Raw genomic sequence first — 23248 nt, 5'->3', positions numbered from 1 at the left:
GCTATCCATGCTCAACGCGAAAGAGCTGCCACAAACCGCCGGGCACTCCCCCAACGAGTAAATTGCGCTTGTAGAGCGCTCACGAGTTGTCTTCAAAAACGGTCTACAATGTCAGAGGGAAGGCCAGGCGAATGAATGGACACCCCTGAAGAGAGTAGATCAAGAAATATGTTTTATTTGGGAAAGTATGACAGAAAACTCCATCCCAGAATAGAGATTTTTATTTTAATTAAAATTTATCTTTATATCACAGAAGGAAATGCACAAGGCATTTTTCAGATTAGTTACTAGATTGCAGCTTCATTAACAAGCTGCTGGAGGAAGAACATAAATCAAGAACAAACGACTATTTCCTGAGCAAAACACTGGTGTTAGAACAACATTCTAGCACAAAAAAACATAAAAATACAGTACAAACAATATAACTTAACAAAAAGTGAAATGACACTAAAAATTAACTCAAATGTTACTGACTTTGCACTCACAGTAAAGAACAAACAATAAGAAATTTAGAAGAAAATAAATAAACTGTGAAAGATGACACAAATTCTTAAAATAAACACCTTCTACACATACTGTTTCTGTTTTTAAAAAACCCTTGGCATTTACTATTTAAATTAAATAACTTCTGACAAGATTCTGAAGTTTTCCTTCCCAGCACATACAGTATTTAGAGAAATCTACGGGATCACAGTCAATATAATACAGTAAAATGGAAGAATCAGTTCCAAACATCCCCACAATAAGGAAATTTTTGTGCATGAGAAGTAAAGCAAGGAATAACGAGGAAAAGCTCCACATGTCATGTCTTATGCCTTAGTCATACATTTGCAAAGATATAATCCTTTACATCACAGTCTCAAAATTACAAAGAGGAAATTCACAAGTCACAGCCAGAGAAAATTAATGCCAATCACAAATGAGCTTCAGAAATCACACTAAATATTCTTTTTGCTGCATTTATGTCCACTCCCAAGTTATTAACTATGTTGAGAACTGTAGAGCACCTGAAAGATGGAGTAACAATACAAATTAGTGATTAATAAACAAACACAATCACGTCATGTTTTGATGTTAACAAACCTGCTAAAAAATTCTGATAGTGTAGCAAAGTTTCCAAGAAGCTTCAATGCAAAAGCATAGTTGACACAAGGTAGAGAGCAGAAGAACTCAAGTCTCTGGGAATCATAAAATAATTATTAAATCACTCTGTTAAGGAAAAAATGATCTGATCATACTCTGCAAAAATGATAATTTCTCAAACTAATTGACTTACGGTTTCCAGTTCATCTGGTAAATTGTAAGCTATTTCAGGGATACCATGGCCAGCTTTGGTTTCCTTCATTCCCAACTTTGCCAAAAATCTTGCTGTTTCATCTGAAAAGGAAGGGAAAATAAAAATTTGGTAACACAGAAGCTGCAGAAGCTCTTGTAGCGGTGTCACTGCTTACCAAAGTTTTGAGAAAACAAAAGCTGAACACCGGCTTGCCTCAAGAGCGCAGCATTCCCACAGCCGATGTTTGCACTCCAGGGTGACAAAGTCTGAGGAGACTGCTCAGCAGGAATAGGTACTTTGCCTTTTTTACCCTTCTTAGCATACCCAGACGTGGCTAATGACTTTATGCGATCATTCTCCACAATCAGGTGAGGCTTCCCAAAAGACAATTTTAACTTCTTTACTAGCTCTTCCAGCTTTTTCCTATCTTTTAAATCTGCAAGATGAAGGAGAGATGGACACTTGATCAACAAATTCAGTGATTTCTAAGATGAAAAACAGATTGAAAAGTAAGATACAGTAAATTGAAAAAATGAGACAATAAACGTTGCACACCTGAAGATAAAATGCGACACACGCCAAGTCTCCAGCTGACAATGAAGTCGGCATCTTGCACTGCGCATGGAACGAGGGTTATTTGATAATTCACCCTCAACACTCTCAATAGATCTGGTGACGTAGCTATTTGTCGTGATGAGGCAATAATGAAAACTTTCATCATCATTCCAGTGGGTTTTGACTGTGAAACAGTGCAACAACATCAATAACAAAGAAAATACAAGCTACTTAAAACAGATAGCTTTGCAGCTGAAAAAGGTGATAAATAGCCCCTCTCTCTCAAAAGATTAGAGGACGTAACTCTTACCTTATTTTCACTAGGAGCCACAATGGCACTGCTAACAGGCTTCTGCACAACATCAGGGGCATTGTGAGATCCTTTAGGAACGTAGGAAGTAGTGTTGGAAACAGCAGCTTGTCTCGAAGTTGAAGCCAAATTGTTAGTCAAATTCGAACAGTCACCAGACATCTTCCATCCATTATGAGGAATAGCTTTGACAGTGGAGCCACCACTCTGTAAAAAGGGAGTTTTCTTCACAAACTTGAAGCTGCTCGGCTGTGCTTGCGGAGGCGGCTTTGTTGTCACAGCAGGAGTTGGATCAGGAATAGAATCAAAATCGAAATCATCATTGAATAAGGATGCCAGGTCTGAGTCATCAATTTCTTTAACTTTGGAATTTTTTGTATCTTCCACAACAGACATTGTGGTTACTACTTTCGATTCTGTGGTTTTGTCCGGTTTAACAGATGGTAATAGTGCTTTCACAGGAGTAACTTCTCTCTCACACATAGTTTCCTCCAAAACACAAATCCGTTTCCTCTTCTTTTTCACTTGAATTTCCTCCTCACTTTCATCGCTTTCCAGAGCCCTAACCCTCTTTGGAGCAGTATCCCCATTTTTCAGAGCTTTTTTCAGTCTGCGCTTCTCCTTTCTTTCAGCTTTGAGACGAGCCTCAGCAAGCTCTAGAAGAGACATCTCAGGCTCGTATTGTGTTGGCTCATCGTCGACGCAGAAGGAATCCTAGCAATGGGAAAAACAGAAGTAAGATATTAGTTCAAAACTACAGAGTAAATAATCAGCAAAAGTATGATATATTGAGACTGACATCAGCATAGGTCTGTTCCAGCTCATCTGCATCAGGGTACTGGGAATAAACATTATCCATATCCATTTCCGGTAGACGATTTGGAATTTTGAATCTACCCAGTCCTGTGCCTGGGCTCCTGAAAAACGATAAAGCAAGTCAAAAATCTGTAAACTAGCTCCTACAATACTGAATGGGAACTGTAGCCTTACTTCACAGATTGAAGGTATTTGGCATGGATGTCCACTACTGACTGAGATGCTTCAGGCTGAGAGTCATTTATAAAACTGGAATCCAGTTCATCTAAGCTAGTAGACTCGCCATCACTGGAGTTGTGCTTGCCATCATCAGACTCAACAGCTTCACTCACTATGAACCCATTTGCCTAAAATTTGAAATAACAAAAATTGAGTTTAAAAAATAAGTTTCATTCAAATTTATATGAGAAACAATGTTGTCATTGGTCCAGCACCAAAAAATTGTAAAGAAAGTTGATTAGTTAAGTTGATTTACCTTTTTGGACTTCTTGACCTTCTTTGCCTCCTTTTTTTTCACCTTCAACACTTTTTTATCTTTTCTCACAAAATCTTCTTCTTCAGAACTACTCAAAAAATCTTGTCTCCTTCTTGAAGGTGCTCCTTTTATCACATTTGCTGAAGATGATTCATCAAGATTGCTTAACAGAGATTCATCACAGAAATTAGATAGATCAAGTGTTTTAACTATATTTGAAGAGTCAGAAGGCACTCCAGCTGCCCTCAGACTCTTAGTGCTTCTCGGTTTTTTAATAAAGTTGTAGGAGGACGAAGAGGTGTCTAGAAAATCTCCATTTCTTTTCTTCACCAAAGGAGAGTCAATAGTTGTCCCATCAACAGCAAAATCTGTGTGCTTCAGTAATAAGCCTTCTTCAGAAGATGAAGTAAGATCAAGAACACAATTCTTCCCCTTCTTCTTACCAGGTATCACAGTCTCATCATCTGAGGAAAGCACTACTACAACATCTTCATCCCCCTTTGCTTCCTTATACTCTTTGAATGATGTTTTGGGGTTCTCTGTTGTGGGGATGGTTGGCATTTCAAACACATCCAACAGAGAATCATCACAGAAATCAGACAGGTTCAATTTCGACTTTTCAGTTGAATCATCTTTAGGACTTATTACATTATTGACTGCTTTAGTATTTTTGGTTGAGAGCCAACCACTCTTACTTGGACTAGAAAACATTGGCTTATTTTTAGCTACAGAGGATATGTTAGCAGTTCTGGACAGTTTCTTTCCCCTGCTCAGTTTACTGCTGCTTGGTTGAATTTTGGAGGAGAACGGCGTGTCGTTTTGGCGCGTCTGAAACCAACTGCTTGCACCTGATGGCCCATTGGAAGTTGATACTGATCCCTCAAAAGAATCCCTCAGTCTTTTCTGGGCGGCTTTTAACTTTGCAAACGCCACATCCAGCTCATTTTCTGGAGAACAGTCCCTGACAGACCTCGAGTTCTGGCAGAGCTCAACCTCATTCTGGTTCACTAGGTCTTGAGAACATTTCATGGAATCACTAACATTATCATCACATTTGCTAGGAGCATTGTTTGTATGAGCATTTTCTAGCTCCTTTTCTTGAGACAGTAACCAACTGTTGTTAAATTCATCTCCAAAGGTGCTAAAATCTATTTCTGAATTCATATCAGGTTGCTTCTTTTCTTTGACCTGCTTCTTAATTTCACTTTCGTAATTCTTGGGTGGTGTCTCTGTTTTCAATGACACTGCTCTATCTTCAATCACTTGTTGTTCGGTTACTGACTTAGATACCTCGGTTTTTGTTTTCTTTAGACTGAGCTTTGAAGGTTTGCGGACAGTTTGGACTGGTATTAAAACAGGTGATAGACTTCGATCAGTGCTAGGAACTGCTTCATCCTTAACATCATTTCTCTCTCCATTTAGTAGCTTTGCATTATCACTGTCAAGGATATTTCTGGAAGTTGGGTTGGCCTCTTTTAAAGATAACAGACTTTGCGAAACCTCCTTGGCAATTTGTTGTGATGGCTGCTTCTGAGAGGCAAACTCTGTGCTATTAATTCGACAAAGAAAACTGTCAACGTGGCTGTCACCATCGCAGTCAGCAAACAGGTCCTCTTCACTCGCAGCTCCATCATCATTCATGCATATGGCATCATTGAAGCCACCATCCATGATTGGGCTGGTGCGAGGGCTAGGCGATGGGGTGGGGCTTGGTCGAAATTCTGGAGAAGAACTAACAGCTCTTACAATTTGAACATGATTACTTCTTTCTTCACTTGCGGCCATGTCCATGAATTGAGTTAGTGATTCTGAGGTTTCACACAATTTCTTCATTTTCTGGGTGAAGTTCTCTTCAGCTGGTTTAGCTTTAGCTTCCATCGCTTTCTGTAGAATTGCTTCCTTCAAAGAATCGTCAATTTCACTTTTGTTGCTGCTCTCCTGCCCTGATAACTTAAAAAAATCATCATCAAATAAATCAAAATCACCTTTTGGTGGGATGAAACAATTCTGGGATGGAACTATTTCGGATGAAGAGGTCACAACTTCATCTGTGCATTCAGGCTCACGTTTAACACTTTGATTTCTTTCCAGAGTATTACTGACACCATCAAGCTCTCTAGAGCTTATACTTTCATTGAGAGAATGCCGTTTCCGTAGTCGAAGGCCAAGTCGTGGTTTTTTCATAGCTTGAGAACCTAAGATTGGAGACACTTGCTCATTGGGCACAGAGTCCTTCTTGGAAGGGGTAACACATTCTTCTTTAACAGACTCCTTTGGCTTCACTGGTGAAAGCTTTGGAGTCTTTAAACTTGCAGTACACACAAACTGATTTTCATTGTTTTCTGGTGACTTTGATGCTTTCATAGGAAGTGGTTTTGCAACATTGGAGTCTTTTGAAGTTTTGTCCAGCCACTTAAGTCCATCTGATTTTTTGTCATGTTGAGATACAAACACATCATCAATGTGAGACAAACCTAAAAAGTCAAAACTGTCGTCTTGATCAAACTGATGTTTCTCCTCTTTGGCTTGTTGCTCCTTCCTTGGTGTAGAGCAAGCAAGAACAGCACTGCTAGAACTATATTCCACTGTTGGAAAATCAGTTGTTTCCTGTTTTAGGTTCTCTTCTTCAATCGTCTCCATTTTAATATCACTCTGGTTCACTTCTGAGGACGTCCGAGGCTTGTGATGAGTGTTGGATGTATTATAGGAAGACAAGTCGCCCACACCACCACACAGCAGGCCATCAAAGATTTCATCATCAGGAAACTCGTACTTGGGTGTAAGTGAAACAAGTCTTTGACTTTGAATAGGCTTGTGATACTTCGATAACACGTCTTTAGTCAACTGGGGAACAAGTTTCACAGCTTCCTCAAGTGATTTCCTCATACTTTCCCATGTAACATCAACCTTGGCTTTCTTTTGAAGAACAAATGAGTTTAACGAACTACAAGGAAAAAATGCATCACAAATGAGGCATCCATCTTCATCTTCATCAGGAGCTTGATTTTTCAGAGCTCTTGACAGGTCCGAATAGAGATCTTGTCGATTTGCTTGGGAAGACATGTAAGCAAATCCACTAGACGACTGGTTGAAATCATCATCTTCATCGCTATCAATTATAATTTCATCAACAACAGCAATTGAGCTTTTGTCAACAATACTCGATTTGGTGCTAGTGTCTGCTGGTCTGGACGACACTGGAGGAGGTGGCAGAGGGGCCAAAAATACAGAAGTTGATGGTCCTTGAATTGGAGGTGGATCTTGTGGGCTAAATTCATCATCATCAATAAACTGAGGTTTGCTGCAAAAATTTAAAAATTAAGAATAAATGAAAAATAGTGGAACATTCCAATAGATTTGAAATGGCAGTTCTTGTTCACTTCCGTACCTTTTAGGCTTATTAGGAGGCGGCAATGGATTGTCAGGTGAAGTGACTTCCTTAGGTTTGAAGGGAGAGTTACAGGTTGTGGCTTTCTTCGGACGACCTCTCTTTTTAGGTGGATTGGGAGATTTATCATCTGAAGTTGGTGGTCTGCCTCGCTTCTTTGATTTTGTAGGCCACAGTTGGGTGGATGTTATTTGAGAGGAAAAACCTGGAGCACACAATCAAATCAGGATTTCACAGAAATGAAAGGAAATAAAATATCAAGATTAACATTCGGCCGAAAGCAAAGAAACAGGGCGAACCTCCAGACTGATCGCTGTCCCTCTTATCATCAGCCCATGATAACAGAGTGGTGAGTAGCACAGAATCAGAGGAATTCCCAATGACATGAGTGCGCTGCAAAGGATTGTTCAGTGCAATTTTTTTTTTAAACATCTTAAACAAAATTGGTAGAGACAAAAGTATACAAATACGTAGCTGCATGAAATACGAACCTGCTTAAAGCGCATAAATTCCAAATAAGTGGCAAGGTCTATATTTCTTGGATCTGGTAGCTGGTTTTCAATGACCTCTGCAAATTAGTAGAAACATAAAATTTAATTTTTTGGTACCCCAAGAATTCCATTGATGAACATGAGCCAACCAACAAACCTGCTGATTTGGACCAAAACTCTTTCCTTAAGGGAATTTTATCAAATACACAGCAATCCTCAATGTTATCCCACACAAGTTTCATTTCAGCAAAGTCCTCTGCAGAGAGAAAATCCACCTTTCCAATGTGTGGTTTGACAACTACAGATGACTTTGATGTTCCTGCGCCACCTCCAGCAGTACGCTTTTGGAACATTTTACGCAAGTCCTGCTGATTTGATTTAGGTTTGCTCGGGGCTGGTATTACTTTCCTTTCGGTATACTTTGGCTGAATACCTGAAAAGCAGCAATAATGAGCACCATTGTGAAAACAATCTTCATCTATGATGTTGACCGCAAACTTCATAATTGGAGGAAGCATACCTGGAGGAAGCATGCGGGGAGACTCTTCCAGCAAATGACTGGCTAGATTTTCTCTATTCAGCAGAATAGATCCAACAGATTTCTTTTTAAACAAGCCTTGATTGTATTTCTGGAAATCAACAAGGTAACAACATGAGCACAAACACAATACAGAAAAGGGATTATCAACACAAATAAATAATTCAATCCCAATTGAAACAACATGAATCTTTACCATTTCCTCTTTTCCACGAGTCACAAGCATAATGATTTTGCCTTGTCTCTTGCGTCCTGTGCGACCCATTCTCTGGACTTGCCGAATAGGTGAGTTTTTGGCATCAAAGCAAATAATCAAATCAACCTCTCCAATGTCCAAACCTTCTTCTCCAACACTAGTGGAGACAAGGGTGTTATAGATGCCTTTTTTAAATTTTTCCATGATCTGTCAAAGAGGCACAATACTACAGAGTATTCACAGTGATGCAAAGAGAACACAGTCCCAAGAGACATAAAGTAAAATTCAAACCTCAAGTTGTTGTTTTTGACTGATTCCTTTTGATGTTTTTCCAACCGATTGACCCATAAATGCCACAGGTTTAACAAGGGGTTGAAAGTTTTTTAGCATCTCACAAATCTCCATCACACCCTCTCGATACTGAAAAAGACATTTAAGAAATACTTCTCAACACAGTGACAGCAAACTGGTCAATAAATACACAAATCAAAAGCAACTGACCTCACAAAACACTATTGTCCGTGTAGCTTCTCCCTTTCTCTCAAAATTTTCAAAGTGAGATACAATAATTTCTTGTAATCTATCCAACTTAGGATGTCCATAAACTAATCTCTTCTTGGAGGTGCCCCCTTCTTCATCATCAATTTCAACTGGGTTCAGAACCGATTCTATTTCGTCAATCAATGCCTTCAGATCATCATTGACAGAAAGACGATTAGCAGCTAGATCTCCTTTATTTAGAGCACCCTTTATGTGATTGAGGAGAAGACGTAAACCATAGGTTTGTAAAAGCTCAAGCCCATGAACAAATGTATGGACAAGAGAAAAGTCAGTGTTGATTTTGTTGCTGCGGGCTGGGTCCATTCCCCTGGCACCTTCTTGGCGAAAGTTTTCCCACTCTTTGAGGACACTAAAGCGAGCCATTGAGCCAACATTACCAAACAAAAGTCGTTGCTGTTGTAAACTTTTTGCATATTCCGTTGCAATACCAATAAATTTCGCTCTTATTCTGTAGATTGTTGGTCCAACATCAACCACCATTAATTCAAGCTTTCTTTGATGTGTATACGGAACAATGTCTGCTGAGTCTTCACTCCTTAGCTCAATGTGACTGATCATTAAATTAGTCACAACCTTTTGAACAGCTTCTAAATCACTTCCAGGAGTGGCAGAAAGAGCTAAAACACGAAAGCGGACCTCATAGGAATTTAATATTCTGATGACCTGGGCATAGGCGTGATCCCCAAGTGCTCGATGTGCCTCGTCAATCACAACACATTTGACTGCCTTGGCCGGGCAGACACTGCTAGTTAAATCATTTTGGACACATTGTGGCGTGAGGAAAAATACTCTCTTTTCCTTCCACATAACTGCTCGCATTTTGCTTGACAAAGCTCCTGTCATTTCTGCAGTGTCTGATTCAGGAATACCCAGAATATTTATGCAGTTTTCAATCTGTTGAGCCACAAGAGGTTTAGTGGGTGCCATGAAAATGATTTTTCCTTTCGGGTACCACATATAATAATTATACATGACCACTGCAGCTATGAAAGTTTTACCAAGACCTGGAGGTTTCAAATAGAAAAATGAATTACTCAATCACATTTAAAAAGTTGAGGAAGAGAGAGAACAAATCGAAGTAAGCATTAGAAACCCACCAGTTGGGAGACTGACTAGTGTGTTGCTGAATAAAGCTTTTTCAACAATCTCACGCTGATAGGTTCGCACAGGGTATTTATCACTTGTAGGATACACCCAGACCTGGCCTGTCTTGAGGTTGAAGCCCTCTGCCTCTGAGCCATCATACAACTCCTGCTCAGGCACATCCTCAACTTGATTTGGGGTGGATTGATAAGGCCTCTTAAATGGTTCTTCAGCATAACTGCTGCTCGGACCCGCTTTGGAATCATCTCTGAAAGAGGAAAATAACTAACGTACCGTCTCTTTGATTTAATTCATGAATGTCCTATTTCTTATTTATCTTGTTTCATTAATACCTGATTGGGTTAGGTGATGGTGCTCTAATTTGCTGACTCAGACGGGGAACTTCAACTTCTTCGTACATCCTGAAAATAAGAACAATCCTCAGTAAACATTGCAGACAAAATGCTTCAAAGTGGGTATTCTAGTCCACTTACCGTCGGGACTCTTCCATTGCCCGCAGCAAATCTTCATCATTATCATCTCCCCACATGTTTGGTGTGTAGCATGTGCTAACTGCAGGCAAATATTGAGTGAACTCATGTCACTGAAAACGACCTGAAGACAAATCACAACACAATCAACACTCGGTCGGTGACAGCTTGTTGCACACCAGCTTTGTTAGTGACAAAAAGCATTGAAGATCCCTCGCAACCCCAGCGGAAAAAGGAAATTTCATCGTGTCAAAAGAAAGTGCAGGCAGAAATGATCCAGAGAGAGAAAATCGCCACAAAATCACAGGTAAAAGAAGTGCTTAACCTCACCCGTTCTCCCGTACGTGCTTCGTACAAGAGTCCTAACTTGAGACCAAGACACTGACATAGAATGCACGTACCTCCTCAATTTAAACGGATAATTCCGACAAATTTTTATTCACTTCCGATCTGCCATTACCATCCTATTGACGAAAAAGGGCAGTATGCATTCCATCTCCTTTTCTTTCAAACGAACCACGAAGCGCGCTGCGGCGCGAGTCTCAACAAAGCCTGCCGTTGGGTGGTGCTGCCCCCTGGCGGCTCCCGGTAGCACTAGCTCTGCTGGTCGGCATGTCGGCATGGAGTAGCGACGGCCCAGGCGCAGGATGGGTTGCCTACGCCCCAGGCGTACAGCGCAGCGCAGCGGGCCAGAAGACCGGCGGAGGCCAGCGCAGCGGGCCAGAAGACCGGCGGAGGCCGGAGGCGGCCAAAATTCCAGACGCGTTTTGAGCTCCAGAGCCAGGACTCGGAACGAGCGTGTGACCCCACCAATGAATTCCTCGCTCGGAGAGCAATCCATTGGTGGGGTCACATGCTCGGTTCGACTCTGGGAGTATGTCTTGCAAATGAATCCAGGAACGGGTATTTTCAGGTGTGCCATCGTAATCGGCACACGTTTTTGTATCGACATGTTCAAAAATAAGAACTTTTTAAATACTTTGCTGTGGCTGATGTGCTACTTTAAAATGTCCCAAGAACGTTTCCGACTGTTCAAAAATGTCTCACGATTTTTGAAAATTGTCAAAATTGGTCTCAGAGAAGTGATATCTTGGGACGAATGGTCCAAAACTGATATCTATCTAGTGCCGCTTATTTCAAGCCTTTTGACCCTAGTCCACTCAAAAAACGTCTTTTCTTCACTCATCTTCCCCTTATTTATGACCAACGCATTTGTCGAGAGTGGTTGATTCTGGAGGACTAGGAATCGGAAACCAGAGGTTCCCTCATTTTCTAAAACCGGGACTCAGAACGCTGTCAGCGAGCGCTCGGAAGTGCTTGAACGGGGAGGGGGGTGGAGGGGGGAGTGCTGCACTTCCAACCGGGCGCCTTTGCAAAAGTTAACTTTATTATTTTAGTTTTTTCTGGGTCCAGATGCATATTTTACCATGTGTTGTTTACATCTACAGAGCAAATGGGTATTGCTTTTACTTAGTTGCTGTGTGTGATTTTTTTTTATTCACAGGTGCGACCATGTGTTCGTGAAATCGCGAGGAGTTTAGGATAAATCAAATCTCAGGTACGGACAAGAAAAACACATTTTTTTTTCAACACTGCTTCACTTTATTTTGCTTTTGTCTAAAGGAAGCGAGACACCTAGGCGCCATTGCCCGAGTATATTTCAGATACATTATCTCGTCGCACTACAGAAGCGCCGATTTTAACTTCTACACAACGACACACAAATGAATAACAATTGACACCATGTAACATCGATATGCCTTATTGCCAAGGCACTGTCAAAAACGGAAAATACAATTGACCAAATATTGACACCAATACCATATAGCATGACAACCAATATTGGGATATTGGAATCAATAAAACTAAAACTCAACAAAAACGAGTTCTCTGTGCCAAGTTCACAGCGACTAAAGCCTGCATACCCTAAAACTACATTCAAGAATAACAGAAGTGCGGGAACCCGCGTCAAAATTCGGCTCTGAGGTCTGAAGTGTGCTCGCCACACACTGACTAAAGCATCCGTCATAAAACTAGTAATTGAGGTCAGTCGAAGACAAATAATAATGTAACATCAACAGTAACACGGAGAGCAAACAAAATCCTACGCGTACATGGATTTTTTTGGTGAATAACATTTAGTATTATTTACATGATTACATGTCGAGAATCGGCTAGTCTCCGTCGGGGCGTTCGCCCAGTGAGTCCACCGAGCCCACGCCCGCCGGGCCAGCTCCATGATCCCTCGGCATATCTAGTATTGTCAATACACAGCAGACCACGAGCCGCGGACGCAGCTCGCCCTACCATATACATCGTGCTAGTTTACGTGTGGTTCTCTCCGTGGGTTTAAACGCTAGGTGGCGAGGGAAGTGTGGCAACTTCGCTCGCCGTCTTAGGCTAAGTCTTACTGCTAAGTCGGCACCGAGGCCGTCGTTCTGGAAGACGTTGAGATTGTTGTTTTTCGTAGCGCGAGGCTAGATCCTAGGAACTAATTCGAGTTCCCGTGGCGGAGGACGGTGCGTTCTCCTCCGTGGGTTCTCCTTACGTTAAGGCTGAGGGCGCGAAGCTAGCGAAGCTCAACGCGTCGCGTCTGGCGGGCTTGCCTAAGGCTTGCCTACATCGCCTACGTCGCCCTGCCTGGAGGGGTGTTGCCCTTCACGCCCTACAAGTCGCTACAAGTGCATCGAGAGGGCTCGGCCCGGCTCGGCCAGGAACACGCGGCAGTGTCACTGTCACACTGACAGTGTCAAAGCTCCAGGTGTTGTCCAGCCGCCTTTATCCCTGGCCGCGGGAGACGGCAAACCGTTGCGGGGGTCGCCAGTGTGTTTCCACACTTGATTTTCTGTCGCGGCTTTTTTTTTTCATACGACGAGATGGCAACTCTTTTGATTGGATCAGGTCAACCCGCAGCGCTGGCCGCCCCACAGGAAATGCTGACACCCCCCCCCTCTCTCTCTCTCTCTCTCTTACTCTCTAACACACTCACACACACACACGCACACATACGAATACATACTGGCACAATCCCCCATTCATGTCCCCGCCTCCATTCATACCACCACCATGGCAGCATGAATCTAAGCCCGACTGAATTCCGACTGCCGAGTATGCGTCGGGTATGCAGCCAACTGCCATCACAACTCACACACTGTTCACACCCATTCACACACATTACATGATAGGTACACTGTTAGTTGGAACAAAAAAAGAGGCCCGTCTCAAGTCGTGCTGTAGTCCTAATGACTTATCAAGAAACACAGACAGCATCATAAGTGCGGCAATTTTCTTTTGAGTGACAGACAACATTCATATGGCCACTCAGGAGATCTGTATTCCTATTTCAGTCTTCACTGAAGTACAGGATCAATACTTGCAAGACATTTCCAAAGGCTCTTTTAGCAGGCTCCAAAATTATTTTGTGCGCATGAACAGTTGTAATAACGGCACAAAAAGAAAAGAAAACAAATTATCACTTTCATTTGCATTTATCACAGAAACTAAAATTGAAGCGATAACATTCAAGCTTCCCACCAAATGGGTTTTATGAACTACTAGATAACAAAATTGACTGAATCGACAAAACTGTATTCATTATATAGAAATCACCGAGAAGTTTCACACGGCAAAAAACCGTTCCTGGTTTTCCCTGGAACTCGCCGAAAACCGCCTCTTCCTTTACTGCCGGCAACCTGGGAAAATCAGGAACCGTTTTCACCGTGCACTAATTTCCACAATTTTCCCAGCAGTGAGCGTAGCTGAAATTTGATACAGTATGCGCGTCGTTTCGCGACCAAATTGATATGTGTCGTACATTGAATAAAGACACCAATAACATGCTCAAAGTTTCTTTTTTACCTTAATTGACAAATGTATTGTTACCCCTTTCTAGGAGTTCTCCCATTTTTTTCACAGCTTTGCATTTCACTTACGAGTACCCCACCCCACAACAAAGGAGGCTCCGAAAAAGCGAACCGCCGCGATGGAACACGCGGTGTTTCCTCCTCCAACACAATTGACGCCTTTCACTGATATGTCGATATAGCAAACAAGTGCCGCACGAAGAAAATAGAGAACCAAATGCTCTCCGCATGCAACCACTCTTTTGATATGTTTTCCGCTGATATTTGGTTGTTTACTTGCATCATTAGCCTACCGCAGCAGGGAGCTATCCAAGCAGGTAGTGGTTTTCAAAAACAAGAGTCCAACTGACCGGCTCAGCGCGTTCTACGTACACGGCCATCAACAAAAACAAAAAAAACAACAACAATCACTGCGCCGTTCTCGCCGACGTGGACTTGAACTCCGAAGGCTGCTCCGTCGGCGTGCGTCCTGGCAGTCTTGAACTGCTTGGCGGCAGTAGGCGGCAGGTGCGCGGCCCGCCGTCAAGCACCGCCACGACGTGGTGGTCCAGCACGGAAGCAGGCCGTGGCCGTGGTGACGTGTCCAGTGTGGTGGTTGTCGGAGCCGGCGGCCGGTGCGGCGGGGCCGGGCGGCGCGGCGCGGCGGAGCGCGGCCGCCGCGGAGCAGGCGGTGCAGGCCAGCACGGCGACGCACCGCCGCACGCCGCGCCGCCGCGGCGGGCTGTCTCGGGCCGACTGGCGGCGCGGCGGCTCGGCTGCTCGCGGTGCAGCTCGCGGTGCCGCGGTGGGCGGGGCCTGGCGGGGCGCGGCGGGGCGCGGCGCCTCCTCGGGGTGGGGCCTGCCCGCCCACCAGCGCGGCCACCAGCACGGCCAGGGGCGGCCCGCGGTGGCGCTCGATACCGCCGAGCCCCGCCATTGGCTGCCGACGGCGCCCCGCGCCCCCACGCCCCCACACCGTGCAATCGCCATTTTCACGGGCCGTGCCACAGTGGGCCAGAAGACCGGCGGAGGCGGCCAAAACTCTTAGACGCGTTTTGAGCTCCAGAGTCGCGGACCAGGACTCGAACCGAACGTGTGACCCCACCAATGGATTCCTCGTTCGGAGAGCAATCCATTGGTGGGGTCACCCGTTCGGCTCGAGTCCCATTTAGCGACTCTGCAGCTCAAAACCCGTCTAGAGCTTTGGCCGCCTCCTGCGGTCTTCTGGCCCACTGTGCGCCCCTCGTCGTTAGCCAGCAGGAACGCCGTGGCGCTGCCAAGTGTCGGCCAAAGGCGAGCAAGGCGCCAAAAGGGCAGCCAAGTCGGGCTTACATAGCCCCCGCCGCCCCGCCGCCCCGCCGGCCCGAACAAACACCGACACTGGGAAAGAATTTTTAAAATCCGAGTGTCAAGACGAAGGGGAAGGCGGCGCCACAAGGCCAGGTAAAGGCCATCGGGCTTACGAAGCGCCCGTCGACGGTCCAAACAAACTCCCACACCAGAAAAAGAGTGGAAAAGAAATCCGAGTGTCAAGACTAAGATAAAGGCAAGCATGGCGCAAAAAGGCCAGTCAAAAGGCCAGCCAGAAGGCCATCGGGCTCAAGCAGACCTCCGCCGGGCCAAACAAACGCCAAAACTGGAATTTTTTTTAAATTCTACTGTCAAGACTAAGAACAAGGAAGAAAGGTAAAAAATCCGAGATATTTACAATGCTAAACTTAAAGGCAGAGAGAGGGTCCTTCCTTGGACGGGCTGAGGCAGTTCCCCGCACGGCTGCACAGTGGGCCAGAAGACCGGTGGAGGCGGCCAAAATCCCAGACGCGTTTTGAGCTCCAGAGTCGCTGAAAGGGTCTCGAACCGAACGTGTGGCCCCACCAATGGGATGCTACCCGAAAGTGGAATCCGTTGGTGTGGCCACACGTTCGGTTCGAGTCCCATTTAGCGACACTGGAGCTCAACATGCATCTAGAATTTTGGCCGCCTCCACCGGTCTTCTGGCCCACTGTGCGCCGGGCAGGCCGGGGCAACGCGAGGAATGTCTTGTCGTTAAGTTGGAGCGCCTGGCGGGAGGCGGGTAGGCAGGCCCGCCGCGCTGCCACGTCGCACCTGGAGGGGGCTGCCTACCCCGCAGGCGCTGGCCGCCGACGTCAGACTCGGGGCGGGGCGGGGCGGCGCGGGGCGGGGCGAGGCGGGTGGCGAGTGGGGCACCGCAAATTACCAAACTAATGCACTCAAACTTTTTTCATTAGGCAGGATGGAAGTACGTCTGCGGCTGGCCTTGGCGGGGGGAAATATTTCACCCAGGGCGGCCCCCGCGCCCCGTCCCCGTCTCTCTCGTACTCGTGGACCGCACCGCAGGAGCGTCTTTATCCAATCGAATGGGAACACCGTTAGCGTATCGTTTTGATAGCCGGTCATTGATTCTCGGTTTGATTCGAGTTCCAGTCGCAAGAAGTTCTTTCACACGCGTCCTGGCTAGTCCTGGCCATCACTTTGCCCGCACTGTCCAAAGGCAAGAACCCCAACTCGCAGCAACACGAGTGCTTTTTCTTGGGGTGGGTTGGCTCGCCCAGCAATATCCGAGTTTACCGCCCTTTTTCCGGCGAGCCCCAGCCGCGGCACAGTGGGCCAGAAGACCGGCGCCGGCGGCCAAAACTCTAGACGCGTTTCGAGCTCCAGAGTCGCTAAGGACTCGAACCGAGCATGTGACCCCACCAATGGATTCCTCGTTCGGAAAGCAATCCATAGGTGGGGTCACACGTTCGGTTCGAGTCCTGTTTAGCGACTCTGGAGCTCAAAACGCGCCCGGGATTTCGGCCGCCTCCACCGGTCTTCTGGCCCACTGTGCGCGGCCTCGCCATGTGGAACTGGAACGGCCCAACGGCCGTGGTATTGGTGTCCGCTGGACGGAACAGCGCAGCGCGGCGCAGCCCGTCAGGCTATTGCTTTCCGCTCAGCCAGCACAGCGAGCAGCGCAGGCTGCGGGCTCGTTCCGAACACCACTCTCGTCGCTCTGTCTCTCTCGCGCTCGAGGGGGAGAGAGAGAGAGACGAACTGCCTCTGGTCGGAATCAGACGGCTGCCCCTCAATAGTGGCCGAAAAAATGGTTCGCATGTCAGTTTGTTCTCGCTTGTCTGTCTGTCTGTCTGTCTGTCTGTCTGTCTGTCTGTCTGTCTGTCTGTCTGTCTGCCTGTCTGCCTGTCTGTCTGTCTGTCTGTCTGTCTGTTCGTCCGCACCGGCTGAGCGGGGCTCCAGGCCTCAGGCAGCAGGGCTCAAAATAAGTTTCGGAAGAAAGTTGTCCGTCTGCCGGGGGCGCGGAGGCGAGGCGCGCGGTTCTTGGAGTTCCCTGTCTATCTCTGGGACCACGCGGGCCCCGCTGCGCTGGTCGGGGGCGGCCCTAGTCCCAGCGAAACACCTGCGGCCAAATCGCTTTCAAACAAGGCACCGTCTCTCTCGCACAGCTGAGAGAGAGAGAGGGGGGGAGGAGAAGCGCTCGGAAGTTATCCAGCGGCCAGTGACGGCAACTTTGCCTAGTAAACTGCTGGGCCGCTTCTGAGAGCCGAAGCTCGTGAGACACTCGCATCAAATGGGAGATTCTGCCGAACATAATACTCCGATCGTCAAGATCCCGGGATGCCTGGAACTCGAGCCAAGTGGCCGTGCCAGCTTCCGCCAGCTTCCGCCTGCCTCGTCAGCTCCACTGGGAATTAATCATGGGTGCCAAAGTTGGTGTTGGGATTACTTGGAGTTGCGCCGCGCCTTGGCAGACGAGCACCGCGGAGACGGGGACGGGGCGCTATCTTGAGCGACGCGCGGTGGGCACCGGTGGAGGCGGCCAAAACTTCAGACGCGTTTTGAGCTCCAGAGTCGCTGAATGGGACTCGAACCGAACGTGTGACCCCACCAATGGATTGCTCTCCGAACGAGGAATCCATTGGTGGGGTCACACGCTAGGTTCGAGTCCCATTAGCAACTCTGGAGCTCAAAACGCGTCTAGAGTTTTGGCCGCCTCCGCCAGTCTTCTAGTCCACTGTGCACTGTGCGAGAACGACTCTGTGAATCAGTCTGCTGGGTCGTTTAGTCGGTTCCCGCCAGATAGAATTTCGCGTTGCCCCTCACAGTGTAGCGGTGTAGCAGTGTAGGCGGACTGCCGGCGAAGGTGGCGACGGAGAGGTGGGCCTGACTCCCATTAATCCCACCGCCTTGTCGCACGCCGCCACCAGAGGGCGCCACCGTCGACGTGGAGCGGGCGGTGGGCGTGCCGCGGCGTGCCGGCGAGGGCGGCAGACTGATTCCGAGAGCCGTTTTCGTCGCTCTGTCTCTCTCGCACTCATTGGGGGTCCTCTAAGGGTGCGAGAGCTCTGCAAAGCCAGTGGTAAGTTTGCTTGCCACAAATTTGGCAAGCAGCTTTGCTTGCCACAAATTTGGCAAGCAGCTTTGCATCCCAAAATTTGGCAAGCTTTAGTCGGAAATCTTCATAAGCTTGCCAAAGTTTGGCAAGGTGGGTGGTATTTCCGGGCCAAGGTTGCCAAATTTTGGCATTCAAAACGGCTTGCCAAATTTGTGGCAAGCAAACTTACCACCAGCTTTGCAGTGGAAACGATGACTCTCTCTCTCTCTCTCTCTCTCTGAATCTTTTCTGGATCATCCGGCTTGGTTTGGACAGAGTGGTCGTACAATGCGTGGTACAATGTCAACCATTTCCATCATGCTCAGAGCCTTACGAAGTACTTTCAGCGTGACACAGACTAATTTACTTCGTTATAGTACGAAGAAACAGTTCGTAAATTGCGAAGTATTTTCTTTGCAAGCTGAAAATACTTTGTTTTAACAAGCTGTTTTTCTTTGTAAGGCCTAAAATAGTTTGTAAGGTTTTCTCAGACAACGTTTTAGAGAAACGAAATTTCGAATCATAAAATACACTTGGAATGGCACGTGGTGGGGGGTGTCCCGTCCCGCTGGCGCGGCGCCGCTGCCGGCACCCACCAAGTGTTCTGCAAATAATAGCGAATTACACGCTGCCAGCAGACTGAGAGTCGATTTCGTCGCTCTGTCTCTCTCGCACTCACGGGACGTCCCGTGTAGGTGCGAGAGAGACAGACCGACGACAACGACTCTCGGAGGTGTCAGAGGGGGATGCATCCGGGCCGTAGGGGTGCGAGGGTGCCGGGGTGATGTCTCCGCGCCTCGCCGTCACTGACACTGCTTGCCGACGCTCTTGATGACGTATGGGGAAGCCAGACAAGGGCAAGACGAAGAGAGACTACTCGGCAAGGGCCGCAAAATTAAACACCGGTTTGGACGTCGCTCGCTGGCAACTACTTAAATCGCACCGTAACCCTGTAGACTGACTCTGAGAGTCGTTGTCGTCTCTCTCGCACCAACGCGGGACGCCCGGCGTGTGCGAGAGAGACAGACTGGACAGCAACAAGGACCAGCAAAGTTTATTCATGCGCTGCTCGGAGGCTGGGACCGAGGGACCGAGGACAGGACAGCGAAGACAAGCAAGGCATGAAGAAAGGACGCTCGTGGCATTACAGCATACCCGAGAGTCGCTTTCCTTGCTCCGACTCTCTCGCACCTGCAGGGGACGCCGCGTTAGTGGGGGAGAGACAGAGCGACGGAAACGACTCTCAGTCTGCAGTTTGGTCCGCCTTATGAGCCCAATTTATCTCGACAAAGTGACACGAGCACAAAGATCGCCGTTACATAAAGCCTGGTAGGTGGAAAGTATTTTACTCTGCAAGAGAAATGCCGCTTCCCACGCCTCCTTTGGCGAGAGGGAGAGAGAAAGAGAGAGAGGGGGGGGGGGCTTTTTCGTGGATTATCTCGTCGAGGCCGATCTCCGCGACGTACTTCTTGACGAGGTCGCGAATTCCAACGGATAACAATCGTCTTCAGGGGAACTGGTCTGAAATCGCGAAGGAAAAAAAGCAAAGACCGAACCAATTACGGCCCGGCAGCGCTCTCTCTCACACACACTCACGGGGCGGTCCGCAGGAGCAGCAGTAGTGCGAGAGAGAGAGAAAGAGAGAGACAGAGCGCGCCGCCGGAGATGAGGATTTGTTATCCGGAAAATTTCGCGCGGAAGAACAAATTTTCCGGGCGAGCGCGTCATACTTTTGGTGGTCCAGGGAGAGGGAGAGAGAGGCCCGGGAGAGAGAGAGAGAGAGAGAGAGGGGCTACGACAAACAGGAGCGGTGGCGCCCGCATGCGGCGTGAATACGAATTAGAGCTGGCCGGGGCTGGCCGGGGCGGGGCAGGGAGGGGCGGGGTGGGGTGGGGTGTGGCGGCCGGAAATTTAATATTGACTCGCGAGGGCGGGGCGGGGTGCGCGTGCGCGGGGCGCGGCCACCCATTGGTCCCGCTCCGGGGCGTTCCGGGGGCGTTCCGGGGGCGGGGCGGGGCGAGGCCCCGCTAGGGGCGCGCTGGGCCGCGGTCCGAACTAACTCGGTCCCCGCCTCGTCCCAAAAGCACCGTCTCTCTCGCACGCACGCGCGCACGCGCCACACCCTCGCTGCTACTTTCGATTAGTCGATTAGTAGCAACAATAACAATCCAGACGGCTGCGCTGCTGCTGGCTGCTGCTGGCTCTCAGCGGTGGGCCAGTGCTGGATCCCGGAGCCTGGGAAGGCTGGGAGGGAAAGGGGCAGACAGAACCAGGATTTCTATTTTGGTTAGATAACACTGCACGACACTGCATCTCTCAAATTTAGTTGATAAAGTACACCTCGACCCAAAATTAGAGATGTGTAAACAGCCAAGTTCGAATTTGAACGAACACGAACACTTCCAACTTCCAAAGCCTTCGAACGAACCGACCTGAACAATTTAAAAAATTTCTCGAACGAACCGAACGAAGAAGATTTAAGTTCAGATCCGATCGAACAAAATCATAAAAGTAATGCCATAAAGGGTTCTGTGTTCGTGCACGAACATTGACCTCTATCTGTTCATTTTTTCGAACAGTTCGGGGTCGTGAGTATAGTTTCGAACGAACCGAACAGTTCGTTGTTCGTTCGAGTTCGTTCGAATGCGAACATGTTCGCACATTTCTACCCAAAATTTGGCATTGATCAAGACTATTTCATTCTCCGTGAAAGCTGGGACGCGGACCGATATACTCCTTCCCATTGAAGAACAAGAAATAAAAGAAAAGTACATTGGGTTTTTGAACCCAGGCATGAAGCTCCGCAGACGTCATTGGCGTTGTTGGAGATAGCGCGCGGCGTGGTCAGACAAGGACAGGACATGCTCGTCTGGCGAGCCTTCAGCCTTCACTCGACTTGGCCTTATCAGCTTCCCGGAGACGCCGGGACCGTCAGCCCAGTGCCATGCGATGCCATGCCAAGCCATGCCAGCGCCAAGTCGCGTGTCGCAGTCGGTTGTGAGAGAGACGCCGCCAAATAGACGTGCTACTTAAGTTTTTCAAATTCTGAGTAATTCAAAATTTTAAATGTGTCTAATTTGCTCTACAAATCCAAAAGCGCACATTGTATGCTCTTGCTCTACCTGGATCGTACCTGCAAGCACGCTCTAGCTCAGCGGTTCCCAACCTTTTTCGGCTCGCGACCCCAAATTTGTAGCCAAAAAGTTACGCGACCCCCAGGAAAAATTTCGCGACCCCACGCGACCCCTCTTTTAGCATGCCTTTGATACAAAGTGCGATAATCCGCCTTAGTTTGGAAGTAGTATTGTCTCAAAGTTGATCAAAACGGGCACAATGTCTGAAAAATCGTGTTTTGGGCCGACTTTGAGCATCCACTGCATCTGATCCGAGGCGGTATTTCGTCCTCCCCCAACGGGCAATTGGTCTTTAGACCTTCCTTTTGCATGCCTTTGATACGGAAAGCGATTATCTGCCTTAGTTTGCGAGCAGTATTGCCTCAAAGTTGATCAAAACGATCACAAATGTCTGCGAAAAGTCGTGTCTTGGGCCGACTTTAAGCATCCACTGCGTCTGATCCGAGGCGGTATTTCGTCCTCCCTCAACGGGCAATCGGTCTTTGAACCTTCCTTTAGCATGCCTTTGTTACGGAGTGCGATTATCTGCCTTAGTTTGGGAGCAGTATTGCCGCAAAGTTGATCAAAACGGTCACAAATGTCTGAAAAATCGTGTTTTGATCAACTTTGCGGCAATACTGCTCCCAAACTAAGGCAGATAATCGCACTCCGTAACAAAGGCATGCTAAAGGAAGGTCCGAAGACCAATTGCCCGTTGAGGGAGGACGAAATACCGCCTCGGATCAGACGCAGTGGATGCTTAAAGTCGGTCCATAACACGATTTTTCACAGACTTTTGTGACCACCGCGGGAAACCACCGCGACCCCAGGCGACCCCAGCCACCTCGCCGCGACCCCTCGAAATTTTTTCGCGACCCCAAGGTTGGGAACCGCTGCTCTAGCTAGCGCATGCCTGCTAAGCATTCACTACTGGCGCATACATGCCAAGTACACGCTAACTGAAGCATACATCTAGTGCATGAGGGATAGAGAATTGCCTGCATCAGCGTGTACAGTATGGCATGCATGCACAAGTAAGTGCATACTGGCAGGCATGCGCTAGCTACCTATATAAAGCGTGCTTGCAGGCATGCTCCATGTAGAGCGTCCAATTTATGCTTTTGGATTTGCAGTGTGGACACAATGTGTCTAATTGGGTCAAGACCCCGAAAGTCGCAAAATTTGATGACTTTCGGTGTGTTTTACCTATCTACGAAGCTGTGGTCGTTTTTTTCTCTTTCAGGATGTTCTTCTCGAAGAAGGAGATGCAGGGATGAGGACAATACCCAGCCTAGACGTCGTATCGACGTATCAGCTCGGTCGTTTGGCCTCGCCCTCCAGACTGATTCCGAGAGTCGTTTTCGTCGCTCTGTCTCTCTCGCACTCAAGGAGCGTCCCCTATAGGTGCGAGAGAGACAGAGGGCTGCCGCCTCGCCCCCTGGAGGCCCTTTGGCCCTTTGGCCCCTGGCTCGGGACAGTGCCGTCCCTCCCATGCCCCCGACATGCCCCGCATCCGGAGAAGATCAATACTCCGCTCCGGCAGGTCCGGCAGGCAGCTCTGTCTCTCTCGCACTCGGGGGATGTTCCGTGTCGGTGCGAGAGAGACAGAGCGACGAGCCGCCGGCTGGCATCAGACTCCAGCAGCCAGCCAGCCAGCCAGCCTCCACAGCGGTTCACTGCTACTCGTACACACTCACACACTGACATCCAGGTTGCTTCGACC

The 23248-nt window shown here is 47.7% G+C and overlaps 1 protein-coding gene across 2 annotated transcripts; it reads right to left on the bottom strand.

Moving 5' to 3' along the window:
* Positions 1-146: 146 nt before the first annotated feature.
* LOC117650447 lies at positions 147-10748 on the bottom strand. Of its 2 annotated transcripts, none has more exons than XM_034393902.1 (21): positions 10511-10748; positions 10184-10304; positions 10043-10111; positions 9704-9957; positions 8547-9610; positions 8337-8465; positions 8046-8252; positions 7832-7940; positions 7469-7744; positions 7312-7388; positions 7120-7213; positions 6821-7025; positions 3433-6733; positions 3132-3304; positions 2941-3058; positions 2142-2855; positions 1832-2015; positions 1452-1712; positions 1277-1377; positions 1084-1178; positions 147-1007 (listed from the first exon to the last, which is right to left on the bottom strand). In XM_034393902.1, exons 2-21 carry the CDS (start codon positions 10237-10239, stop codon positions 914-916), a joined length of 7581 nt encoding a protein of 2526 aa, XP_034249793.1. In that variant the 5' UTR covers positions 10240-10304; positions 10511-10748; the 3' UTR covers positions 147-913. The 2 variants fall into 2 exon arrangements, with proteins under 2 accessions (XP_034249793.1, XP_034249786.1); XM_034393895.1 differs by having other exon boundaries at positions 10582-10748.
* Positions 10749-23248: the final 12500 nt, after the last annotated feature.

The sequence above is a fragment of the Thrips palmi genome, unplaced genomic scaffold (assembly GCF_012932325.1).
Source record: "Thrips palmi isolate BJ-2018 unplaced genomic scaffold, TpBJ-2018v1 HiC_scaffold_10, whole genome shotgun sequence".
Taxonomy (NCBI): domain Eukaryota; kingdom Metazoa; phylum Arthropoda; class Insecta; order Thysanoptera; family Thripidae; genus Thrips; species Thrips palmi.
The sequence above is the reverse complement of the archived record's forward strand: the minus strand, read 5'-3'. Positions and strand labels throughout refer to the sequence as shown.

Excerpts from the sequence above, each read along its gene's own strand:
- LOC117650447 (XM_034393902.1), bottom strand. The coding sequence starts at position 10,239 with ATGTGGGGAGATGATAATGATGAAGATTTGCTGCGGGCAATGGAAGAG. Across the intron at positions 8,466-8,546 it reads GGACAATAGTGTTTTGTGAG|TATCGAGAGGGTGTGATGGA; the intron begins GTCAGTTGCTTT and ends TGTCTTTTTCAG. Across the intron at positions 1,008-1,083 it reads CTATCAGAATTTTTTAGCAG|GTGCTCTACAGTTCTCAACA; the intron begins GTTTGTTAACAT and ends TCCATCTTTCAG.